We start from the raw sequence: 16,965 nt of genomic DNA on the forward strand, positions 1-16,965 counted from the left end.
CGAGAACAAGCCCCTCCATACAAGGGCTCGTACAGTAAGTGTGCCGGCTCAAACCTGTCCATTTAACTTGGAAATAGCTGGTACAAAAAGGATATCCTCCATAGGGAAAATACCCCTTTGCTGCCTCTGAGGGCCTAGAATTGGTCACATCCCACAGTGTTCCCTAAGTCCCTTCACAACAGAAGAAAGCACAGTAAGCAAGGGGAGGAAAAATCCAGAGCCTCACAAAAGGATAAAGGACATAAATGGTGACACGAGCAGCTCCCAAGTGGGGGTAAGGTGCACTTTGCCATCCCCCACACAGCAATGCCGCCCACCAAGGATTATGCAAGTGCTCCATCACATGTCACTAATTAATTGCTAATATGCCAGGAGCCCAAATCAGCAAGGAGAAACATCAGCTGCTCAAAAGGGCTCCGGGAACAAAAGGAAACAGGAATGTAACCTGACAGCAGTGACACTGCAGTCCCAGAGCTTTCCAATGCTCTGTCCTGAAGGAGAACTTCCTGCACCAGCAAGTCTGAACACCCTGTGTTCCTACAGAACAGCAACAAGCCTTGCACAGCACTGCTGAGCACACACTGCCTGCACGCAGCTGCCCCACAGCACAGGCCTCTGAACACCCCAAACGTGGCATGTGTCCCATCCCAGCCCCACTGACAGCTGTGTCACTCACCGCAGTTTCTGGATGTTGGACGCGACGCCGGACAGGCGGTATATCCCATCCACAATGCCATGCTTCTCAATGAATTCAGTGCAGCTCTTGAGGACCTGGGGGACTAAAGAACAAGTGTCAGCAGTTAGTTGAGCTTGTTATTCAAGTGTGGTTCAGGCTGTGCTCTTGTCACATCCCATCCACTAAGCCCAGCCGGGCTCCATTGCTTGGTTCTTCCTTAGAGGAGAAAGCTGTCAGAGATGTCACTGCTGGTGAGGAAACTGGACAGAGGTGAGTTCTTTGCTTTAAAGAAGTGCCAGGACCTATGAATCAGCCTGGAGAAAGTAATTCTGGTGAAGCCAGAGACACTGCAAGTCCCATCACAGCTCCCACAAGAACGGTGGTGTTGAATCTCATGTCCAGAAGAGCTCTGAAACTGATCCAATATGCTCTCTTTGGCCAAAAGGCTCCCTTTGTTTCCAGACCAACATGGATTGATTTACACGGTTTGGTTTCAGCAAATACAAATGTTGAGTGGATGCTGCTTTCTGCACAAGGGAAAGTGCAGTGTTTACAACTGGTAATTTCCTCCCCAAAGTACACAACAAACCACACTCACAGAAAGAGCAGACAGACCGTGGTATGACAGAATGGAAAAAATAAGCCCAGAAGATATAATTAGGTGTCAAGTTAATACCTAAGCCACTTCACCAACTGATTCTTTCCAGTTGACTTCAGCCCCACGCAGCATCCACTGCCTGAATATCTGTCCATCTGTAGGTTTGAGGAGGAGCACATCATGTTATCTATCACAGGGAGATAAAACTTCTCTAAGCATAGAGAAAATTAGGACTGAGCTCCTGTGAACAACAACAAACCTGCAGGGCAAAGCCCACATTTGTGTGGATTCCTCCACAAAACACCTTCGTGCCATAAGTCCTATGATGATCAAGATTTATTCCTACATGAGATGCTAAGTCTGATCCTCAATAGGTCACATGGAAAATCGCCTTCTATCAAGCAGCAAATGCCATCTGCCACTCAGTTCTCCTAAGTGTTGCTGAATGGAGATGCAGACAAAGAGCAAGAGAAGAGTTGTTGTAAGTGGTTCCATGGGGGTCAGCAGAAGCACCCTGGGTTATGGGCACGTCTGCTCCACACTTGGGCACATAACAGAATGAACCACGCAGGCCCAGCCAGGCAGAACGTGTGTTCCTCATTTTGGAATGGGTCCTCAGTGCCATCAGCTGAATGTCTGAGAGCAGGGCAGGCAGAACAGATGGCCCTACACCAGAATAGGGTTTCAAGAAGCATTTTAGAGGACACAATCTTTATGAAAAAATAAAAAAATAAAAAAAAATTCCACACCTCTTGAAGAAGAAAGTTCTAAAATGTAAAGCGGATAGGGTAGGAGTTGCACCATACTCCAGCAATTGCCAAAAAAGGCAACAGTGTGCCTTGCGTTGCACTGCGGCATTAGACAAGCGTGGCCCAGGTATAAATGGATGCAGAAAGATGGGAGAGGAGCACAGCACCCTCCCTTGAGGTGGACAAGGGACTGATGCTGACACAGGGTGAGGAAGGAGAGCACCGTGGACTGCAAAACACACGACATCAGTGCTCAGTTTCACACAGACAAAGGAAGATAACGTGGGATGTCCCACGAAACCATCAGCACCCACTGAAAGAAATAAGCGAGCAAATAAATGGTGCATTCCCTGCCTGGCTGGTTCCCACCAGGGAGGCTGACACCACACAGCACAGGGGCAGCCCACGCAGACCCTCTCTTTCTCTGCCCCTCCTTCTGGGCTTGATCTAGCTGTGTAAACACACAGCATGGTGAGAGCGGTATTTATGTCCCCGCTCATCTGAGCAGCGACCCGTTGTGATACTGTGAATGGGGTCAGGGGAGCACGGAGGGGAGGAGGGGGCTGCAGGAGCAACAGCACACAGCACTCATCACAGAAGGGCTGGGCACAGTCAGAATTAATGCACACTGAAAACATCCAGCAGGCTTCTTCCACGCATTTCCTAATCTGGTTGCCAGGACGATCTGTTCTTTAAGCTAAATATATCATGCCAGCACCACAGATATTTTGGGGGGAATTTTGCATGGTTGAAGAAGTGACTGAATTACAAAGTAGGGCCTTAATTATAGTTGAAGGCCCTTTGCTGGAATGGTGATTCGATTTTTCTGATTTCTGAACAAAGATGACACCTGACAAGTGTGTTTAATCGCCCTCTCCCCTTTGAATTCTAAGCCCTTTAGCTAGATCCACACTTACATATGTGTATGGATGGGAAGAATCATCTGTTGCCACCAGAACAAAGCATCAGGAAGACAGCACAGGCCACAGCTTCACTGGGCAAACGTGAGCTCTGCCACAACTGTGCCTCCTGCAGGTACCTATGCCTACCAGTCCCTGCTGTGGGGGCACAGAAATGCTGCCCATGCTCACTGACCCCACACGCAGCCCTTTGCAGATCCAAATCCCCGTGCATTTGTGGGGCAGCATTGCACCAACCTCTGATCTCATTCCTAACCCTGAGCTACACCGTCTCCCTGCACTGCTGTCACCAACTGACCGCAGTGTGCCAAACCCACCTCCAGCTGCTGCATCTGAGCACCTCCCCTTGGTGAGGCTCTGAGCACTGCACACACATCCTGCTCCAAAATCCACCACCTTCCTTCCCTCCATCCCTCACCCATTGCTTTTTCCATCCACGTTGGCATTGTGGCCAATCAATGGGAATGGCTGCCCCAGCCAAAGCCCTGCCAGACTGCATCCCTGCAGCAGCTGGAAGAATTGCTTCACCTTGTTCCTGAGCATCTCTTCGGTGCTATGAAAGGTTTACTGCATCTCTTAGGGCTCATCAACTGGTTAATTCTTCCCCATTAAGAGGAGGCAGAAGTTTTATGGTTTTCATTCTGAAGAGCAACTTGATTCATCTTGAAATCAGACACATTTCCTCTCTTACTATCTTGTTGGGTTTTGTTTTGTTTTGTTTTGGCCTTTTTAATCATTTGTAATGTTCCCTCCCTGGATTTTTATTTTTCCAGTGCATTTCTGGAATCAGAACTATTTGTTCAGCCTGGGGAATGAAGCCTCCCATCAAGCTCCCTCTAACAGCATCATTTCCACCCTATTACAGCAATAAGGTGTGCTGCCACATAAGCCAGGCCGTTGGCTGGTTAATGGCCCACAGCCTGTTGACATGCAGCCGCTCAGCTGAATTCCACACACAGTAAACCAATGCAGAAAGCAAAACCTGTCACCCACCAAGCACAGCAAATGAACAGCCCCGAGTGCCACCCAAGCACAAAGGTAAAGCCAAACACATCCATCTCCCTCACTGCACAAACCCAAGGTTGTCTAAGAACATACCAATGAATATATTCAATAAATAGTGTTGCTCTTATCCCAAACATTCTCCTATTTTTAGCTCAACTTTTCAAAGAAATATCCAATTATTTCCACCCAGGGCATCGCCTGCACATGTTTTTACAAGCATACAGACAGCAACACTCCCCACGTAGCTACAGAAAAGCTAACTCTGAAATATTTTCTTCCTGGGACCTTTGGCTCATTCTACATCTGTGTCCTTAAGTTTGAATCACCAGGATTAAGAGAGAAGAACAAAACCAAACAAACAGCGACTTAGAGATGCTCCCTCCCTGATTTTCCAGAAGCGACCCACACTGTAAGGATTTGTACTGCTGAGGTGCTGAGTAAAGTCCAAAGCAGCACAAGCTGTACTATTTCCTGGCAACGTGCAACACTTTTATTTGAAGGTGTGACCCATGTTCTGCATCCCTTGTAATAATGAAGAGGGGCCATAAAACACAGATTGGTTACCACGCAGTGCTCACTGCGGAGTCAGCCTCTGGCACTGCCCTCTGCTGTGTAAGATGGGACTGCTTGGTTATGGCAGCTTGTCCAGGAACTGTGTAACAGAAAAAAAAAGGGCAAGGTCTGAGAAATGTAAATCTCACCTGTGCTGCATCAAGCTGGCAGGCAGGCAGCCACGTTTACAGAGCACTGTGATGTCAGCAACATGCCCAGCACCACAGGTCTATCTGTGCTAGGGAATTCCTGCTTTCAGCTGCCACGCTTACTGCTTTTACATCCAAGATAGGCGTTGTTGTATGGCACGTCCATCTCCCAGGTGGTACCCACTTAACTCTCTGCAGTTGTTTGCATGCATGCATCCGTTAAATGGAATGAATATACTACAGATACATTCCTACACAGACCATTTAGACCAATCACACCACAATGAGGTAAGGGGGGCAAAGCAGGAGCAGAGTGAGGGGTAACAGAGCAGCAATTCCTGCGTGGAAGGAAACATTTTTTTTTCTCCTGTTTGTTCCCCCTGCAGCTGCAGCGTCTCAAAATGCAAATTAATTTTCAACTCCCTGCTGTCCCCTGGGTCATTCAGGCATAAAGAATGCCTCTCCTCACAGCTGTAGGCATGGTGAAAGGGAGGGGACTGAGAAATTGTCTCTTTTCTTAACTGCCAGAGCTTGTACTGCCTTCTCAGTTCACCCTTTTTTGCAACTACTTCCCCAAAAACAAGTAATTCTCTGTGGGAACCCCACGTACCTCTTTGTGATGCTAACCCCATACCCAGTGATCTCGAGTTCCAGCAATTGAGAGGGCAGGTGATGAAGCAATAACAGCGCCTGTTATGGTTGGAAAACTGCCCCAAATAGCTCAGAACTGTTGGCCTTTAGAAGTATCAACTGGTGCTCAATGGGGTTTGTGCATCTGCAGAAAGTGGGATATTCTCTACTCATGTGCACACTGGGACAGCCACTGCTGCAGGGTCTGTGCAGTGCTGCCAGCTCTGAAGAAATGCCCGGGCACACAAAGCACAACAGCTCTGCATGCTTTAACACAAGTGCTCAGGTGGCACTTTTTGACATGTTTAGATCTGTGAAATTATGCAAATTCAATTAAGGAATAAGTGCTGCCTCAGAATGCATCGTCAGAGCCATTTTTTTCTGAGTCTACACTGCATGCAGAGCTGAGGCCAACAGGGGCTCAGATGCACGAGAAAGTGCTGAGGCAGGATGGTATTTCTTCACTGCAAAACATTAAGCAAATAGGAAATGGTAGAGGTCCATCAGATCCTGGTTTGGGCTCTGACACACAGCTCAGATCCCAGTGTTCAGATCTCCCCTTTGCCATCGGCTCCTCAAGAACAAGATAAATGACTTGGGGAGGATAAGAAGTGTATTATGACTCTGTGACATAGAGCATATAAAAAGCTTTCAAAGTTTCAAGTACTGAAAAATGTTTATGGATGGAGAATCACATCCTCACCATCTATAAGTGCTGTCCTCTGAGCTCATTTAGGCCCCGGCAGACCTGTTACCACTTCTCTTTAACTGAACAAAGTATTTCAGAGAGAATCTCCTCCTTCACTTTTGGCCTTGTCAACAGGACTGTACCATATAGATACTATTAAAGAAGATGAGTTTCATCAGTATCTGCATTACAAGGCAGATTCATTGGGAAGCACCTGGTGCACCCACTGCTTTGTGAGCTGTAACATCGAGAGGAATCCTGCCCTTACCCAGTGTTCTTTTTATGCCTCTCTTCCCACAGCTACCTGAGGGCATTATGAATTGCACCAAAGCAGTAAGCATGCATTGTCTTTCCTGTGGCACCAATGGGAAGTTAGGATGCAGGTGGGTGCTGGTTAAGAAGCTTATCTGAAGAGCATAATAGCCACCAGAAGAGAACAACCCCCTCCCTAGTAAGCAGTTGTTGCCAGTGCCCAATACATAACAGCATCATGTATGCTCTAATTTGATCCTGCAGGCAGTTTGGAAAGGACTCAGCTTTAATTTTTTTCAATGCTGCCCAACTTGTCACAAATAATTGATAATAAATTTGGGGAATGGGGGATAATGCGAGGAACAGAGACCAAGAATCAGGAGTGTTAATAAGCTTTGTCTTCTGTTGGCATTTTCTTTTTCAGCACGAAAAGCAACACCTCCTCCTGAATCTAAAGCACAAAGAGGAGATTACAGCTCCTCTGATGGGAAAACTGGAAATCATAAACTGTGCCATTTCTACACCCTCCTTGTCCAGTTAAGGAAGCTGATAAACTATCAATGCAGCAAATGCACAAAGATGTATCAATGCAACGCAGACAAGAGGAGGAACAAAACACATCATTTGCTTTTAGCCTACAAAATCCACTGTGATTAGAGCTGACTTTGCTGGATGGATTTTGTCATGAGTAACAGGGCACATTAGGGTTAGCCTGCAACTCCAACTGCCCAGAGAGAAGCAATATTTCCATCCAGTTTAGGGCAACAGGAGCTTTTCAGTGCAGGCAAACAACTGCCAGGATTTACACCTCAGCCTCTGTAATCCAAGTGATTCCAGCCCATTATCCCCCACACACCTGAACACCCTGCACATCCCTGCACAGGGATCCCTCAGCTTTGGTCCAGGAGTTTGCTGCATCTCAGTGCAGCACCCAACCAGCTGCTATCAGGGCCTGCAGGGCTCCATCAGCAGCCCCTGCACAGCCCACAGCAACCACAGCACCGTGTGCAGCCACAGAGCAGGGACAGCAACGTTCCCCAACCTTCTGAGGCGCAACTGAGGACGCGGTACGGATGCTGCAATGCAGCATTTAAGCAGCTCCCACGCTAAACAAACACATCCTCCGCCAGCACAGATCTGTCTAATTGGGGTCGGGCTACATTTCAGTTCTGTTTGGTTTCCTTTGAGAGAAAAAAAATCAGGGGAAAAAAAAGGCTGCCTACTCACTGAGGGCACAGAGACTTCACCACTGGGGACTGCGCTGGATTTGCTGCACCTTGCAGCTCTATACAGCAAAGCACCAGGGGCACAGATCGCACTGGGAATGTCCCTCAGGATGATGCAGAATGAGCTGCTCCCTGCTGAGCACGGTCTGCTTTCAAGTGGCGGCAGGGAAAGCACTCAAAGCCCAGAGGAGCCAACAAATGAGTAATGCACTAAAATTAAATGGAGATGGTGCTCCCAAGGCAGGCTGAGATGGCCATTGGGTGTGTATTGCATAAGGAAGCATGCTTGAGGGGTGCACCACCATGGCCTTGGCTAGATTTAAACCCAAGAGAAAAGTCAAAAATCTCTCACATCAAAACTGGTTTTACTCCTACAGACATCATCCCATCAGTCAGCACTTCCACATGGAACAAGAAGGGCAGGCTGTGCTGCTTTCACTGCAAACAATGTGCCCGTGTACTACTAACACAAAATGGCCCAAAGTGTAAACACACTACAAACTGGAATTAAAAAAATAACAAAAAAAAAAACAACACAAACCTGAACCCTAAACCAGGATGTTACAGTTGCCAGCCCATAATCACTGCAATCCCCAACATGAGTCACCAGTCATAAAGGGAGATTTTAAGACACAGTACTCATCCCTACTGCTGTTCTTGCAAACATTTTTTACCATCCTTACCTCCCTCCCTATGCCTGTTTATAGGGTTACTTCTCAGGTGCCTACACAACAATTATAAAATTGACAAATTGCATCATCAAAAACGAAAAGGCAATAGCAACAACAGCCTGCTTGCATCCTATCACACCCAGCCACCCTTCCCTGGGAGAAACTCCAGTAAGCAGAGCCATTATGTTCTGCAGTTCTGCAGACACAAGTTCTGTCACGCCAGCCTGAGATGCATTTTCTGCCTCAGTGAAGCCCTAACTCAAAAATTCAGGGGAACTAAGATAAAGCTTTGCCTATCAGGGAGCTGAAAGCAGAGCACACCTACAGAGCTCTGCAGGATGCTGTCACCTGGACTCCTGTTGCACCAATAATATCACTGCTGTATCACTTTCCTCCTGGACACCTCATGCCAATGTATTCTCCTTTTGACAGAGGTGCAGAAGGAGAGTGCTGCTGGCTGTGCTCACAGAAAGACAACATTCTGCAGGAGGTTGTTTGCACATTCTGCTCTGTTTGCACGTTCCCTCTGGGTGCACAGACATGCAATGCAACTTCCAGCTACACCATCTGAGCCCGCTGCCTCAGTGTTCGTTTAACAGAGCATCAGACCTCTCAGCTGTTGCCCTTCCATCTCACTTTTACCCTCTCCATCTACTCTTCTCTCACCACAACAGTGAATCCTCTCACATACACAGCAATGTTTATTTCCCTGCCTTTCCTTCTATTTAATAATAAAAAATATTTAGTATTTATTCAAAGACTTCAAGAGATGGAGAGCTCATCTCCAGTGCTCCCACGCCGAACCATCACGTTCGCCTCCAATTAGCATTAGCCTCAATTAATCTTTCAGCCATCAATTCCCATCACATATTTCTCCACTGGTACCAACCTGCCCCTTGCTAGATATGATCCCTCTTTCACTTTTACATTCTCAGCAGAGGAAAAACTCAGCATTGAGCTGCTCCTTACCATCCTGGCCAGAGTTGAGTAGATGCTCTCCCAGGTCACAGCCGAACACCCTTTCCTTCAGGATCCCCCTCTGTTTCAGTTTCTGTTTGGTTGGGCGGGACTTCATGAAGGAACGAAGGAAGGTGATGAGCTTGCCGTGTTTCTTTGACACTGCACAACAAAATGAAGAAAGTAATTTGTTTCAGATTGGGATCAGTTGGACAAGGCCGAGCACAACACATCCGATGTTGCAAGTTAAAACTGTAAGAACACTACTGACAATCACATGCCCAAGGAGGCTGTGGATGCCCCATCCCTGGAGGCATCCAAGGCCAGGCTGGATGTGGCTCTGGGCAGCCTGGTCTGCTGGTTGGTGACCCTGCACATAGCAGGGGGTTCAAACTAGATGATCATTGTGGTCCTTTTCAACCCAGGCCATTCTATGACTCTATGACATGCAGATAAAAGACATTTTCTAAAGTCTGGTAATAAAGAGTTGGCTTTTGTTCTGACTCTTGGGCAGCAGAGGTGACGTGGGAGCTGTAAGGAAAGCATTTAACACAAAGAAACATTGATCTGGAATGTGACTTTGGGTGGGAATTACTGCCCATGGATGCTGCAGTATTCACCTGTGCAGAAGGAACAAGGCTGAGCTAGCAAAACATGCTTTTGCATCAGGTCCCTTTTAGCAGCACTACATTGATACGCAGCACCAAAATACATCTGAACACCTGACATCCCCACATCCCCAGCAAAACCCAGGTCTGCATTCTCAGCACTCCAACCAAAACATTTAATGAAACACAGAAGCAGTGAGCAGGACAAACTGTGATGATGGGGACTTTAATTACAGGAATGTTTTCAGTTTGATGGGGCTTTTTAATTACACACAACAAATGAGCAGACCGTGCTGACACACCAAACAAAGCTGGGGCAGATTTTGGTTGTGCCCATCACAGTGCAGTAACAGCTCCTTTATCAGCTCCCACCAGCCCTGCCCAAAGGCAGACGGGGTCTCATTCTGACCTGTGTGCAGCCATGCAGGGTGACACCATTGGGATGCTGTGATAATGCCTCCAGGGCTGGCAGACCCAGGACAGACCTTTCTACCAGTCTGACAAATAGTACACACGTACTCACTGAATCATTTCATACACAATGCATGCAGTTCTGGCTTGACTTAATGAAAACCAAATCCATCAGATAATGGAAGAACTGAGAAAAACATCCAATCCCAATGCTGCAGAAATGATGACTCTGTGGCAGCACCTCTGACCAGCAGCATAGTGCAGTGCATACATCTCAGTGATGCCAGGGTGTGCTTTGCTTGGCACTGACACACACTTACACCTCTATGCAGAACGGAGACCCTTTTCAGACAGAATCAATCTGCTCTTAGGCTGCTCAGCACAGGTTAAAATAACTGTTGTGTTTTCTGCACCATTAAGCAGAGCCCTGCAAACACAGAGCAGCAATCCATGACAGAGCCAGGCAGTGCTTGGGCAGACAAAGGAACCCAAGCTTTGCCTACCCCAGCCCAGGGGAACAGCTGCATGCTTCTTTGCTTAAACAGCTTTCTCTGAATCACTGCCCTCCCTACGAGAGTTTCTCAGCCTTAAGCAACTTCTGGGGCTTACACATAGGCAGGAATGATTCACTGATAAGAGGAGTCAGGCTTCTTTGGAGTGGGGGGAGAAAATGTGAGAGAACTCCAGCACTGCTCTCCTTGCTGACAGGTTATCAAAAGGAACAAAAAAAGCACGTAGGTGTCTGATCAGGATAAGCTATCACAAGAACACAGGAGGCTGTCAGGTTTGCTGTCTTGGGGCCAATAGCAATAAAGGAGAAATGCTTTCCATCCCACTTCCAGCTCTTCTGGCATCATTTGACCCTCAAACCAGCAAAGCATATCCAAAGAGATTTCATTTCTGATTCATTTCTGTTTTGATTAAGCTAGCACAGCAGTCCCAGTTTCTGTATAAACACTGACACCCAGGTTGCTACCAAGAATTCCACAGAATAAATGTTTTCTACTCCAGAACACCGCACCAAAACCTCTGCTGTCAGCTCCAGCAGCAGCAAGGACATCAATGTGCCAACCCAGTACTCCAGCTCTGCCAGCCCAAACTGAGGAGTGCAACAACGTAATGGACCCAGGGAGAGGATCTACACCAGAAACGGACCTAAAACTGTTCCAGGCTATGGAAATCTGGACAAACTACTGAACCCTTTCCTACTCTTCTTCATCAGCCTATCTGTACGTTCCTGGGGCTGCAGAATCAGCAACAGAAATAACTAAAACAACTAAGCGAAAATCCTAATATTTAGCCACATTACTTTCCATCTCAAATGCAAACGCTGTAAAACAAGTTGTTTATCAAGAAGCTGCAGCTCTCCTAGAAAGAAGAGGGCTGATCTCCCTCCAAGGGCAGGTTTGGCCAAGCAAGCAAAGGCAAACTGTCAGCCACAGTGAGAATGGCTGCGAAAAAAAAATAACAGTCAAAAAATAACCCAAGGTTGGACTACTTTTATTAAAGTTTTGCTGGCAAGAATACATCAATTAGGAGTGCAAAAAATACCACACCCTTCAGTGCCACAGCTGTGCTGGCCAAAGCCTTTGTGCACGGAGGGAAAAGCAGCAGAGCTCCGTGCCAGGCTTGCTGTGGCTCTGGGAAGCTGCCATCGCTGATCAATCTGTGCCGTTGTTGCCATTCCATCCAGTCTTTGTAGTGTAAGCAAGGCCCCAAACTCCCCTGACATTGATAAAAACTATTAAATAACAATTACTTCATTAAAAGCAGGGCTTGCTCGCCCTCATGCCGCAGACTGTAAAGCACTTCAGGATACACTTTACACAGCTCGTTTCCTGGAGAAATGTGTCAGCCAGCAGTTGCTTCAAAGCGCTTTCACGGCTGCAGATCAGCACAAAGTGCTTTTCCTGGGTTACTGAGGGCTGAGTGCCCCCATGCATCACTTAGGACATGCTGAGGACATGCCCACCTTCCTTTGAGCATCACAGCACTCCTTCCGGGTTCCCGCATCCCCCTGCAGGGCTGCACTGGGAGCTGAATCATGGAAGTGACCTGGATCAAAGCAACCTGCTGAACCAGCAGTATCATGGATGGGCTGTGAAACTCTAATGGAGACCATTTCTGAAATGTAGTATTTAATTACAGCAGTTGTCCACTGCAGTTGTCCACGGCAGCACAAGCAGAATGAGCTCTGCCTCCTGACCCCTTGGCTTTCAATCACGGGGACCAAAGAGGAGAATTCTCTCAATAAACGCAGCCTGACTGTGTAACCAAATCTTTCTGTGCTTTTCCCCTCTCCTTTTCAGTCATTTCTCACTGCAGCACACTGAGAACAAAATAAAATACAGACAACATTGATGTTGAGACACTTGCATCCCAGGAGAGCATCTCCTGCCTCTCCTCAGAGAATGGGGAAATTAAGAGAAGCAGACATGAGCAGCTCTCAGCACTTGCAGTTTATGCGCACATAAGAGCAAAGTGCTCACAGACACACAGCACCATACTTCCAGCAGGATAATGGCAGCTTCCTATGGCACATCCTCACACATCCATTGCCTGTCCCCTTCCAACCCGCTCCTGGAAATAAACCCCCTCCACGGGATTGTTGATAGCAGCATGTTTTCTAATAGACAATTGGTAAACTTGGACTCTGGGAGAAGATCTGAGCTGCTTGCTGACCCACATTCCAGCACACATCACTGTTTGTTTCTCCTGCTCCCCCCAGGGGCTGCGTGCTGCTGAGCCCAAGCAGCCCCTGCTGAGAGCTGCTGCAGAGCTAAGGGCAAAGCAGGGCCACGTGCTTGGGTCATAACACATCAACAAACTGCAACACCCAGACACAAAATCAAAGATGGAATCAAGAGGTGTGGGAATGTCATAAAAAAAAAAAGAAGCATAGCAAGGGATTGCGAAATGAAAGGAAATCCATCCCCTGTGATGAGAGATTTACAGTAAGGCGAGCTGAAATCATTCCAGTCTATCAGCCCCCAGAGACCCATTTTCCTCCAGAATTAAACTCCATTGTGGGGAGAGAAAGAGCAGCAATGGGAACCAGGAGCATATCAAAACTCAGCGGAGCTGCCACCTATCTGATGTGCTCCTGATCCTGCACACTGACTGCAAACAGGTTTACCTGCACAACCACTGCTGAGCAGACTTAGCTCAGCTGCTTCCCCTCAGAACAGTTCTCTCAAGCTCTTCTTAAAACCTCAGTCAATATTTTTAATATCCTTCCCTTCACACTTAGCAAGACGTGCTCTGTGGACCCACATCTTACTGGAGAGAAATCATACAAAGCCAAGAACTGAGTCACATCTCCCAGTTCTCTGTCATGTTCCTTAGCAACGGGGCATTTTGCTTCTTCCCTCCTGCCACAACAGATTCTATTTTGGAAGCTAATTTATACAGCCCTAAAAACCCAACCAGAATTTGGAACCACGCGCCATCACACTCCTTTAGCTCTTGAATGGGACCAACCACCACATCAGTAACCACACCGCTGGGCTCCCTTGCTGGCCATAAAGATTTTTAGGAAGATTTCAGAATTCCAGAGATCTGAGTCTGAAATTATCCTTCTACCTCATATCTAACAGCCTTGATAAGTGTGTATTTGCTTATTTGCTCAGTGAAAGCAAACGACGACCGCTGAGCACCGTGATGCTGCAGCATTTACCAGCTGACATCAGCTGAGGCCAGCCTCTGTGTCACAAGAAGTCAGAAAATAGGTTAAAAGTGCTTCATTTCATTCTCATTCGATAAAAATCATCAGACATAACTAGGATGGTAAGAACAGGCCAAGAATAAGCACATAATTCCAGCTACTCTGAAGCACCACAACCATGGAGAGATCATTCAGACTGGTAAGTAACGTTGCTGCTCTTGTTCACAAAGCCTAATGAAGTGCACATCTGTGATGGTGCACACACACATCACCCATAGTTTGAACAGTCTGGAGATGGCTTCTATGCCTCCAGGAGGAAATACATAGAAGAACCATTCACACTGACAGAAATTCTTCCCAGGCACTTTGCTGACGAATTTTCTGGAGTATTCACAATGGGACAACAGCAGGAAGTGCAAGGCCAGGTGCATCACCTGCCCACAGACAGGGAAGTCTGGTACCAAGAAATCTGCAGCACTTTCCAGGTAAAGAGATGCCCGACCTTTTCATCAACTCAAAGGCCATAAAGGAGCATGAAGATCATATGAGCTCCTGAGGAAACAGGACATCTCAGAATTCATTTCTTGAAGGAGAGCATCTCTACACTGGGGGAAGCAGTATGTGGTCAGGAGACATAAATCACAGCTGAAGGCTAAATGAGAAAAGAGAGAGGTATCAAAGGTACACGAGCTGACAAGGTCAACCCATTAATTCTATTAAACTATTAATTCTATTAACATGCTTCCCTTATATTTGGGGAAAAAAAGCAGCACTAATAGTGGTAGTGACAAAGCAGCAGGGATGGGCTTCAGTCAGGTAATGCAGGTCCTTGCAATGGGAGTGGGAAAAAGGTAACAGCCAGGCAACACCAGGGCAGCAGCGGGATGAGGAGCGTGAGCTGGGAGATGCAGAGCTAGGAGAAAAGGAGCAGAAGGGACACCTGCACTATTTTTTTTCCTGTCTTTTTTTTGTTCATTCTACACTATGTCAAATCTCTACGTATCCCAGCGGAGCTCAGTGCAGCCCTCCTGCTTATCTTGCTCACCTTGGGGATTAATGATCCTCCTGAAAAGCCATGCTCTGGCAGAGGCAGTGCATCACTAGCACAACCGAACCTCTATCTGTCCACCAGGGACACCAACAGCTCCCAGCCTCGCTCTGACTAGAAGGAGAACTGCTTTGCCCTCCCTTATTCTTGCTGCCTGCAAACCCCAGCCAAATGCCCCGTGCTGTACCCTCCCCTGACCAAAAAGCTTCAGAACACCCTGAAGTCAGAGCGTGGCTGCTGGCTCCTCACCCACACTGCTGACACAAACAGCAGCACTGCTGCAGGGGATTGTCCAAAAACCTGACAGTAACCAAAGCCAACTCTGAGTACCATCAAGACACACGCACACAGCCCAGAGCCTTCACTTGTCATCCAAGCCCAGTTCTGACATCAGCCAAACCAGGATAACCGGAGTGACTGCAGTCAAGTTCCTCCAGTTCTGCATGCAGCTCTCTTTGGCTCAGGTGGTGGGAGGAGGCAAGCAGTGAAAAAAGACCCGACATGAATCACCGAACAGCAGAAGCTGAATAACAGCGAGTTTGCCAGGTGAGACCCAGTTCTGGACTGAGAGGGAGTCTGCTCTCATGTAAGGCACTGGGAAAGGAGCTGCTGTTGCCTCAGAAAGGGATGTGAGCAACCCACCTGGGCTGAGGAGGGCTCAGCTCAGGGCACAGCATCTCCCTTCCCCCAAACCACACGGCCAAACCCAGCACAGACCTGTCACACTGGGAGCACTGCATGCCTCCCAGTTCTTGTTGCAGCTCTCCCAGGCTGGCACTGAAGATCCCTATCTCCATTTCCATTAGCCAGAGGGCAGATGTTTACCATCCACACCAGCCACTTCCACATTGCCGTGACCTACTCTGCCAGGGTTGACATCAGGACAGTTCTTTGCCTATTCACAACCCTGACTTTTTCAACTGTTTCTACTTCAGCTATTGACACCCACATTAACCCCCGTGAGGATTCTGGCTTTGGAAGCCAAATCTGCACTCGCCTGGAGAGGAAATGATATTGAACACAAGTAACACAGGACACATTCATGTCAGTCACTTTATACAGCACCAAGGATGAGAATTATGTATTCCCATACATCTCCTTACACTCCTGAAGCATACAAAAGCTTTACTGAAAATCAGGCCCAACGCATTTGTGGACTCGCAGCAAACTACATCTACTTTCTAAGACTCAGGAATGCAGACATTGCATTGTTCTGCGTGCTTTATTCTTCTCCTTTTTCATACCAGCCCAGAGCTTTGATTTCCAGTGACTCTTTCATCATGCCTGTGTGGTGCCCGGAACAAAGGAGGTCGAGGAGGAGTGCAAAGGGAAGGCCTCCTGCCTGCTCTCTCATAAATAATAAGACCCCGCAGGGCACTAGGTCCTTAAAATAGCCGGTAGCTTCTAGGAGGCTTTCTGAACAAATAGGAACAGACGAGCCGTGGCTCTTTGCAATGGGGCAGCTATGATCCCACTAACTGCTCCTCCTGGGAATTTTGTTTCCCAGAGCTGCACTCGATGCCCCGGGGCTCGGACACACAATGGACGAGCAGTTCTAAATAGGAAGCCCCATTTTGCAAACAATACCATCCATAATATTAATGCTTGGGAATGCATCCTACGTCCTCCAAGCGGCGGTCTGAGAGGAGAGGGGAAACAAAGTGATATGCAAAGGTCTATTGAAATGCAAATGTTAGACATGCCCATCTGTCAGCCGCCTCTTTGGAGGGGTTTAAACCCGTGGGTAACCCCGGTCAGCAGAGCATGCAAAGGGAAGGGGGTCTGGGAGCTCGGGAATTCTTCCTCCCCTGGGATCGCGGTGGGAATCCTCACACCAACCCTCCCAGATCCAAAATGAACTCCTTATCAGCTCCGGCCTGCTACACACCCATGGCCCGAGCCTAAGTGCAATAAACACAGTTTATGGCTGCGGATCTAGGAAGCAGGAAGGTGCGACAGAAACCTGAAACCAGAGGTTTGTAAAAGCGAAACAGAAGTGGCAAAGAGGGGAGGCGTGCGGGCTTCCACCGGCCTCTGCTACGGGCACAGCCCCGGGCTGCGGCTCCCATCCCGCACAGCGCACAGCAGCGCTCGGTAGGAAAAGCCGTCTAAAGACGTTCCCCAAAGCGGCAAACCGAAGACCTGTCAAGTTACTAGGCAA

The 16,965-nt window shown here is 47.8% G+C and overlaps 1 protein-coding gene across 7 annotated transcripts in view; it reads right to left on the reverse strand.

Annotated features, from left to right (window-relative positions):
• The window catches only part of ARHGAP32 (Rho GTPase activating protein 32), a 172,941-nt gene that overhangs the window by 17,761 nt on the left and 138,215 nt on the right, over window positions 1-16,965 (reverse strand). For all 7 annotated transcript variants that reach the window (XM_048968625.1, XM_048968630.1, XM_048968626.1 and 4 more), the window contains 2 exons: window positions 9,086-9,235; window positions 677-779 (listed from right to left, as the gene is read on the reverse strand). In XM_048968625.1, the coding sequence (XP_048824582.1) occupies window positions 677-779; window positions 9,086-9,235 (253 nt within the window). The remainder of the gene's footprint in view (window positions 1-676; window positions 780-9,085; window positions 9,236-16,965) is intronic.

Source organism: Lagopus muta, chromosome 22 (assembly GCF_023343835.1).
Source record: "Lagopus muta isolate bLagMut1 chromosome 22, bLagMut1 primary, whole genome shotgun sequence".
Classification (NCBI taxonomy): domain Eukaryota; kingdom Metazoa; phylum Chordata; class Aves; order Galliformes; family Phasianidae; genus Lagopus; species Lagopus muta.